At 46.9% G+C, this 9,002-nt stretch overlaps 1 protein-coding gene across 1 annotated transcript in view; it reads left to right on the top strand.

The window, feature by feature from the left end:
* Positions 1 to 725, top strand: part of CDC6 (cell division cycle 6) — a 31,512-nt gene extending 30,787 nt beyond the window's left edge. The window contains exon 11 of the mRNA XM_015409339.1: positions 639 to 725. Coding sequence (XP_015264825.1) covers positions 639 to 725 — 87 coding nt within the window. The remainder of the gene's footprint in view (positions 1 to 638) is intronic.
* Positions 726 to 9,002: the final 8,277 nt, after the last annotated feature.

Below are 9,002 nucleotides of genomic sequence, written 5' to 3'. Positions count from 1 at the left end.
AGGAATTTTAGGAAATTCTGCAGCAGTCGTGTATTTTCTATTTTCTGTACGATGAACAAGAGCCTGCCTCTTGGCCCTGGGCTGAATGTGGCGGACTACCTAGAGCAGGGGTGTCAAACATGGGCACTGGAGCAGGCCCCTGGAGGGCTTCTGTCAGCCCCGCAGTGGAACTGGCTTTTTTCCGCTTCTTCTTCCAGTGCTGCTGCTGCTGCGTCATCGTCGGTTTGCAGCTTACAGATACACACCTGAACAGCATACTCAAGATGGCAACAGCACAGACATTTTGATGCAGTAATTCAGAGCAAGAGGTGTCAGTTATCAGACACTGTTAAATAAACAAAATATTGCAAGTGTTTTAAGCATGTTTTTATTTTAAGTTTAAAAAAACGTTTGTGTCCTTTAAGGTTTATATCTTTGCTACCTGGCATGAAATTTTGTGACACACATGGCCCAGCCTAACAAGGTCCCATTTATGTCAGATCCGGCCCTCATGACAAATGAGTTCGACACCCCTGACCTAGAGAGAGCAGTCTCCAGTGTGAACAGAATCCCCACCCTCCCATTGTGGCATGTGCCTTTTGGCTGTGCTGGATTCTCAGCAGTTCTACGAGTAACACAACTTTTCTTCTTCTTCCCAGGTTTTCCTGAAAATAGAAGAAAAGGATATCGAGCATGCCCTCAAAGACGGCATCTTGGTTGGAAGCATCTTGGCTGGGGGGCTTTGAAGGGGTTGCACTTCTCTCCCCTTGTCCGGAGGATCTCTGCCGTGGCCCACTTTCTTCCCGGGCTGTTACTTCTTTGCAACAAGCTTTGCTGAATCACATCAGTTAGCGGAGGCCTCTGAATACTGGGGCATAGGGTTTTTTAAAAACCATCTTGGTGCATCTTGTTGTAAAGATGCCCTGTTTTTTGTTTTCAAAACATTTCTTTCCTAAACCATTAAGATGTCTGTCGATTGACTCCACTTCTGGATGAAAATGGGGGGCCCTGCAGTCTCTTAATGTTCAGGATGCAAACCTTTACATGTCACCAAAACACCTCCCCTTGCTTTCCTGGTCTCTTGAACGCCAGAGGGAAATCCCCCCCCCCATTTTGACATCCTTTTCTTCACTACGCCACCCCTCCCATCTGTACGCACACATTGGAACTGTGCGTGCTGTTTCTGGTGTATGCGTTGCACACGTCTTTAGAACATCAGAGAAGAAGGAGGACAGCGGGTGTCAGCAAAGAGAGCCCCTGTTCGCAGAAACAAAAACCCTTAACGTCGCAGGAAGAACTCAGAAGGCAGCTGCGTCTCTCCCAAGTTCTTTGAAGTTGGACTGTTTCCGTGAAGCAGATGTCAGTCTTGTTAAAGCTTAGCGTCTCAGGAGCTGGAACAGGGCTTAGTGGGGGGGGGGGCCGCACACAGACCTGCAGGCTCTGCGCTTCTTAACATTTCTGAACTGTGGATGCGGCCGTGACATGGAGACTAGGTTAGGCCCAGGGGGCAAAGCGCTGGCTCACTTCTGAGCTGGTTCTTGCAAAGAATCGGCTGGCTTGGTCTGACATCTTTAACGTGAATTTAATAAGAGTGTATGGGGTGGATTTCTGAGTCAGAACCCGCGTTGTGTATGTGTCTTTGCGAATCCTTTTATTTTAGCTGAATGACCCAGTTTGCACATGAATTGTTATGCATGTTCCTCTTCCTTTAAAGTCGCTTCCAATGCAGTGAAGGACAACATTCTGGACTCTCTGTTTGCCCCCCTCTGCCCTTGGTCCAATGTACACACAGCCAGATATTTTAGCAGCTGGAATATGAATTTCCTCTCATTGTTTTTTTTTAGTACATAGATTAAATAGATTTACTATTTGTATGCATGTATCATTTTGTTTGACTGCTCATATCAGAACTACAAGCCGTAGTTCTGATAAGAGTTCTGCTCATATCTTCATCTTTGGTTGTCAGAGGGCCTGGTTGGGCATTTAACACTTGGCCCTTGCAATTTAAAGGACCTGAGGAAGGTGTTGAGAAATGTCTGTGAGGCCCTGGACAGTTGCTGCTACTTGGTCTGAACTGAACTAGAGGGACTTTGTATAGGGTGGCTTCATAAGGTTGTATGAGACAGACAGGCTTTCCTAGAGGATTGGGACATTCTGGTTCCCTTGTGTGGGAGTTCCGAGTTCTGCTGATGTTGTCTCATTATAATTTCTCCCAAGTAGCTTTTTTGTGAACCAAAGAACTACCTTTTTTGCAGTGCAAAGGAAGTATAAGCAACGATTTCCTGCATCTACTCCCCACGTCACTTCCAGCATTCCCTATAAGCTCAGATATCAAGTCTGCTTCGAGCCCTCCTGATCAGTTACATATCTTTGTAAACACAGTGACAAAAAAATAGTTGAAAAATTCGGCAACAAGTGAAACACCAGGCAGCTGAAATGGCTTTTATGGTAGTAAGTACTTATGATGGCTTAAATATAAACCTATTAAATGCTATGAGAACAAAGTTTGAGTCCAGTGGCAGCTGTAAGACCAACAGAGTTTGATTCTGGGTATAGGCTTCTGAAGAAGTGTGACTGCACACAAAAGCTGATACCTAGATAGAATTAAACTCCGTTGGTCTTCAAGGTGCCCCTGGACTCTAAACTTCGTTCTGTTGCTTCAGACCAACACGGCTTCCCCACCTGAATCTATATTAAGATATATTACATTTACGAATTGTCAGCTATTCAGGTATTTTTTTGCACTTGGAGATGAGAATTTCACACATGTTCTTTATCCAGAAATGCCACCCATCTCACCATTCACTGGGTCGCTCTGCCATTGTTTCAGAGTTTTGCACAAGTTGTGGCTCAATCACTGTTACTTCAGTTTGGTTTAGTGGTTAAGTGCACAGACTCTAATCTGGGAGAACCGGGTTTGATTCCCCACTCCTCCACTTGCAGCTGCTGCAACCTTGGGCAAGCCGTAGTTCTGCCAGAGCTGTCCTTGAAAAAGAGCAGTTTCTGCCAGAGCTCTCAGCCCCACCTACCTCACAGGGTGCCTGTTGTGGGGAGGGAAATGGAAAGGAGTTTGTAAACTGCTCTGAGACTCCGAGTGGAAGGCGGGTTATAAATCCAATCTCTCCAAGAGCCAGTTTGGTGTGGTGGTTAAGTGCTCAGACTCTAATCTGGGAGAACGAGGTTTGATTCCCCACTCGCAGCTGCTAGATGACCTTGGGCAAGCCATAGTTCTGATAAGAGCTGTTCTTGAAAAAGAGCTTTTTTTTGAGCTCTCTCGGCCCCACCTACCTCACAGGGTGCCTGTTGTGGGAAGGGGAAGGGAAAGGAGTTTGTAAGTCGCTCTAAGACACCTTTGGGTAGTGAAGGGCGGGGTATAAATCCAATCTCTTCTTTTTCTGTGGGCCAGAGGAGTTGGGTAAGCATTAGAGCGAGACACGGACAAAACCTTGGTGGTAAAACTTGGACCGCCTCCTCCTTTAGCCGTTCTGCAGCGTTATCCTTTTAGCCAGATGCCTGAAGCTAATCAACAACTCAAGATCTCTGCTTCGGCTGTGCTGTTCTCTCATTCTCTTGGCGCTCAGCCCCTTTCGTGTGAAAAGCTTTGCTTTAAGCGGAGTGGCAGGACAGAGGAGTCCCTTGAAAAGCATCTTTCTGGCGAGATGAGGCAGATCGGCGCATCCCTTTGCCCGTAGCAGAGTGGCATGACTTGGCTCATCTGCAGCCCTGGCGGTCGGCTCCTGTATTCCACAACAGTGCTAAGTTTTCGAAAACTCTGACAGTATTAAGATAAACCATCCCATCCCACCAATAAAAAAAGGATGTTTTGTGGCGAAATGCTCCCTCTTTCTTTCCTTCCTTCCTTCCCTCCCTGCTATAGGGATTTTTTTCTCCTGGCCTCTCTCGTTCCTCTGGCACCTCATGATCCATTCCTAGGTTTTGGGTTCCCACCAGCACTGCTGGCAAGCAGTGCTCGCAGCAAGCCAGCTTTCAAAGAGTTAAAGACCTAGAGCGGGCGCAGCTAATGGGAAGCAGGCGGCAGGAAGGATTGGGAGCAGATGGGCAGCTGGATTTTAAATCATTCTTTGCTGGCTGCTGGGACCTTGAAAACCAGACAGCCCTCAAATACATGGGCACCTAGGGTTCCCTGTGAGGTCAGGTGTGTGTTTGCGTGTGCATTCTGCAGGCTGAGTCAACTATTTCTCCGGCTTTCCGAGTTTTCAGCCAGGATGGGAGATGGTGAGTGGAGGGAGAGGATGGGGTATGCAGAGTAACAAAACACATAAAGATATGCACAGTGCAAGGAGTGCTATTAGTCTAGGAGATGAGCGCAGCGCTACGATGGCCTTGAAGGCCCGTTCTGCATCTTTGTCCCCATATCTCATAGCTCTTAGATTTTTCCCTTGGTGCTATGGGGGGGGGGGAACCAACTGCTTTTTCTTGGCCAGGTTGCTTTGGAGGTGATTTGGGTAAGGGCTTCAGTCCTTGGATTAGGTCACAGGTCCCCAATGTGGTGCCCACAGGTGACACAGTGTGCCCGCCAACTCCTCTCCTGGTGCTTGCCAAGTGTTTTTTTGGAAAGTGGGAGGGGCCACATGGGGCTTTTGCCCAACAAGACTTAAGAAAGTAAGAGAAGCCATGTTGGATCAGGCCAGTGTCCCATCCAGTCCAACACACTGTCACGCAGTGGCCAAAACCCAGGTGCCATCAGGAGCTCCACCAGAACTCTAGAAGCCCTCCCACTGTGGGCCCCCAAGCACCAAGAACACAGAGCATCACTGACCCAGACAAAATGTTCCATTAGGGTTGTCAGCCTCCAGGTGGGGCCTGGAGATCTCCGGCTTTTACAACTGATCTCCAGCTGACAGAGATCAACTCCCCTGGAGAAAATGGCTGCTTTGAACGGTGGACTCTATGGCATTGTACCATGCTGAGGCCCCTCCCCAAACCCCACCCTCTCCTGATCCATCCCCAAAGTCTCCAGGTATTTTCCAACCCAGACTTGGCAACCCTATATGTTGTGGCTAATGGCCATTGATGGACCTCTGCTCCATATGTTTATCCAATCCCCTCTTGGAGCTGGCTACGCTTGTAGCCGCCGCCACTTCCCGCAGCAGTGAATTTCACATGTTAGTTACTCTTTGGGGGAAGAAGTACTTCCTTTTATCTGTTCCAAGCCTACTGCTCATGAATTTCATTGAGTGTTCACAATTTATGAGAAAGGGTGACCAAGTACTTCTTTCTCTACTTTATCAAATGCATAGTTTTGTAGACTATCATGTCACCCCTCAAACATAGTTTCTTTGATTGGCTACTGGAGATTTGATTGGTTGTGCAGATTTTAAAAAACTTTGCTTTGGCAGCAGCTGTCACCACAGCACAAGAATCTTCACTGTGTAACTGAAGGCAAGCTGTGGCAGCCATTTTGTGGGTACCTCAGCTTCCTGCAGTGGCCATTTTGTGGCTGTGCCAGAATTCCAAAGATGCCTGCAGGCTTAAAAAGATTGGGTATCTCTGAATTAGGTTGTTTGGGATGATGAGTTCTACACAATTTGTTCAGATTCTTAAGTCTACTTGTTCTTGATTACTTTGTCCCACCGCCTTTCCAAGAACAACTGATTTTTTAAAACTTTTGCTTTGTTTATAATCTACTTTTCTCGCTGAGATCTGGGCAAACACAACCAGGACAGAGGTTCTGTCTAACAAGGTGGGTTATGAAACAGTGCAGACAGACAGTGTAAGACAACCCACAAAGGATGCAGAAGAACCAGGATTTTTTGTCTTCATGATTCACATTGCCTTTATAACATCCAAGGTGTCCTGGAGTATAAAAAAGGCATCTTGAGATGAAAAACCTGTGGGGCCTTAACACATCTGTCCACCCTACCGCAAAAATGTGCCAAGGTTACAGGTTGCAATATCTGGGGAGGAGAGAGCTAATTTACTAATTTCTCAGGATGTAATAAACTGTGACTTTTGCCATGGTTTTGTGTTTGTTTCCCCCCTGACCCCTGGACAAAACCACTTTAACAAGTGATGTTTGAAAATGTAGGACAGAAACTCCGTCAAAGGTTGTGCTCCCCCAGCCCAATTTGAGAAAGCACACGGCAGTCTTGTAGAGGAAAATCCAAACTTTAAAACTTTATTAATAAAGGAGGAAAAGTACAGGCACAACAAGGTTTTGAACCCTTGAGTACCCACAGCTCTCCCTAAGGCTACAATGGGAGACACAGGGTTTTATACCCCCTGTGACAGTTAGAAATAAATCACAATTATTGGTTCCATCAAACGTTGTCATATATCCGTCACACCATTCTGATTGGGCTCGAACCTGTAGGCTGGATTTTCTCAGGCAAAAATATACCTCCTTCAGCTAAACAGTAGGCCTTCTTTTCAGACTGAAGTTAACAAAAAGTATCTTAATGTAATAGATATGAGTACATCATGCAGTGTTCTTCATCTAACGCAAGCAAACTGACATCAGGAGCATGCGCAGTTACGACTGGCCACTATAAGCAAGGTCATCAGTTACTGCCTGTCAACATCTGGTATTTTACCCAGGATGCATTTAAGCAATGAACCAGAGTGAATATCTGAATATATGTTCATGATTGATTTCAGTCACTGTGATTAGAATCATCAAAGGCACTTAACATATGCACCATGGAAGTGTTAAGAGCACCTACTAAGTTAAACTGACTGTTAGCCAGTGGCAGAGTACAAAGTGTTTCATAAGCAGTGTGTACAACAAAAACAGAAGGCCTTTCAGGGTAGGCTTTCAGGATGGAAGAGGTTTATATGCTTGCCCCAGATTCAAGAGAGGTCGAAACCCTGTTGCAGTGAACTTGCTAACTGAAACCACAAACTACATAACTTTTTCCTGCTGTGACCAGCTGCCGTCATTTATGCTGGCCAGATTTAACGTACTGCCGTCAGCCATCTTCTCCGGAAGATGTAAAAAAATCCCCTATGAATTTAGACGATGCCCCTGTAGCCTGGGTGCTATCGAATCCATTTCCCATGTTCTATTAAATTGTCCATTAGACATTAAGATCTGATAAAAATTTCTGAACTCCCTTCTCTGTACATGGTGTGGCCTCCCTGACGGTGTCAAGGTTCAGCGGTTACTTTCCGAACACAACTTTCTCATACCTATGTCGCCTATTTTCTCCAGTATGCAATTCAATTCAGGGAAGCTATTAACTGATCTATTTCATTTTGGTTGGCCTTAGGATCGCTTTGTTACCTTAATGTATTTTTTAAATTTTTAATGTACTTTTATCTTTGACATGCCAATAAAGGTTGTCTGTCTGTCAGCTGCTGTCAAACAGGAGCTGTCCCCCCCCCCCATCCATTAGCAGTTTCTCCTTAGGAGCAAGGAACAGAGTGAGATTTCCCCCACCTTTTTTTTTTAAAGTTTGAAGGCCTTAATTGGGTTCTGAATCACGCCAGCCCTCTTTGATCTCTCAGCCGGTTCCCATGTCCGTCCGAGAACAGCCTCATCAGCAGTTTCTAATGAGGCGGCTGCAGGTCCTTCTCTGGCATGAACTGGTAAAAAGGAATCCGCTGTTCAAATGTGTTGCAGCTGTTAGGCTGCTGCTACCGTAGACCCAGAGGTCCGTGTGCAGTATTTAAAAGCAAGGTTCCCCAACAGGGTGCCCGTGGGCACCATGCTGCCCACCAGTACTTCCCCTAGGACCTGCAAACCGTTTCAGTAAGTGGGCGGGGCCTTTGTAGGACAGGGCTTGTTATTGGCTGCCCTAATTTAAATGAATGCATTTTCTATTAGCTTCAGTGGTGGTGGTGGCAACCACTGAAAGATCCTGGAGACCAGGGGTCATTTCGTAGAAAAAGAGGTGCAGGGGCTCATTAGTATAACTCATTAGCATAACTTGCATATGCCACACCCCCTGACATCACCAGAAGTGTGTCAGAAGGCAACACCCACCGCTCAGGCTCCTCTGGACTCTTTTGGATTGCTAGCTATTGGAGGGGGGGAGGAAATGTGCGCAGAGGAGGTAGAGCTTGTACATGAATAAAACTTGGTCTTAAAGGTGACTCTGGACTGTTTTGGACCGGGGGGGGCGGGGGGCGCTCTGCAATTTACCTGGCTGCTTCTTGCTCTGACTGAGGGCTGCTGGGAGCAGGGGGTGGGGCTTGTTGCATGTGCCCGCCCCCTGGGCTCTTTACTGCCGGAGCTCTGCTCCTGTGCGCTCCTGCAGGAAATGACCCCTGCTGGAGACTAGTAACCATCCAGGCATCTGGTACCAATCTCCCTTCAGGCTTTCCTTCTTTTTATTCCCACTTTCTCACTTCGTCCCCCAGAGCTGTGTTTTGTTTTGTTTTTAATTTCCATTCTGCGATTCTTTTGCAAAGTGAGGAGGGAAATACTGTGTTTGGTTCCATTGCCTGGGCCAGCCGTTTTGAAGTGGCGCTTCCCACCCTCTCTGGTGGTAACAAGGGCGCCCACAGGCTCAAAGAGGTTGGGGATACCTGGTTTTGAGAAACACGTGGTTCGTTTGCGACTAGGCAGCGTGGCTCTTCTACCTTTGTGTTGCAAGGCCTGCTTTAGCTCTGTCTGCTTGTGTGTGTGTGTGGACCACCTAGGGTTGCCAGCCTCCAGGAGGGGCCTGGAGATATCCTGCTTTTACAATTGACCTCCAGCTGACAGAGATCAGCTCCCCTGGAGAAAATGGCTGCTTTGACGGGTGGACTCTGTGGCATTGTACCAGGCTGAGGCCCCTCCCCTCCCAAACCCCACCCTCTCCTGGCTCCCCCCCCAAAGTCTTCAGGTATTTTCCAACCCAGACATGGCAACCCTAGGAAGAACAGGAATGGGAGGTAATACCTACACACACACACACACACACACACACTTTATTGATCACCCAATTGCCATTATAACGAGGTAAGGTTTGTAGCTACTGTGTATTGGGGTTTTTAGAGCAAGCTGATTGCTATGAGTTCTGTTATTAACAAACCTAAATCACACCAACTACAGCTTTCTCATAATGAATTCATTTGCC

Source organism: Gekko japonicus, unplaced genomic scaffold (genome assembly GCF_001447785.1).
Source record: "Gekko japonicus isolate JY-2015 unplaced genomic scaffold, Gekko_japonicus_V1.1 scaffold678, whole genome shotgun sequence".
In the NCBI taxonomy this organism is placed as follows: Eukaryota; Metazoa; Chordata; class Lepidosauria; order Squamata; family Gekkonidae; genus Gekko; species Gekko japonicus.
The sequence above is the reverse complement of the archived record's forward strand: the minus strand, read 5'-3'. Positions and strand labels throughout refer to the sequence as shown.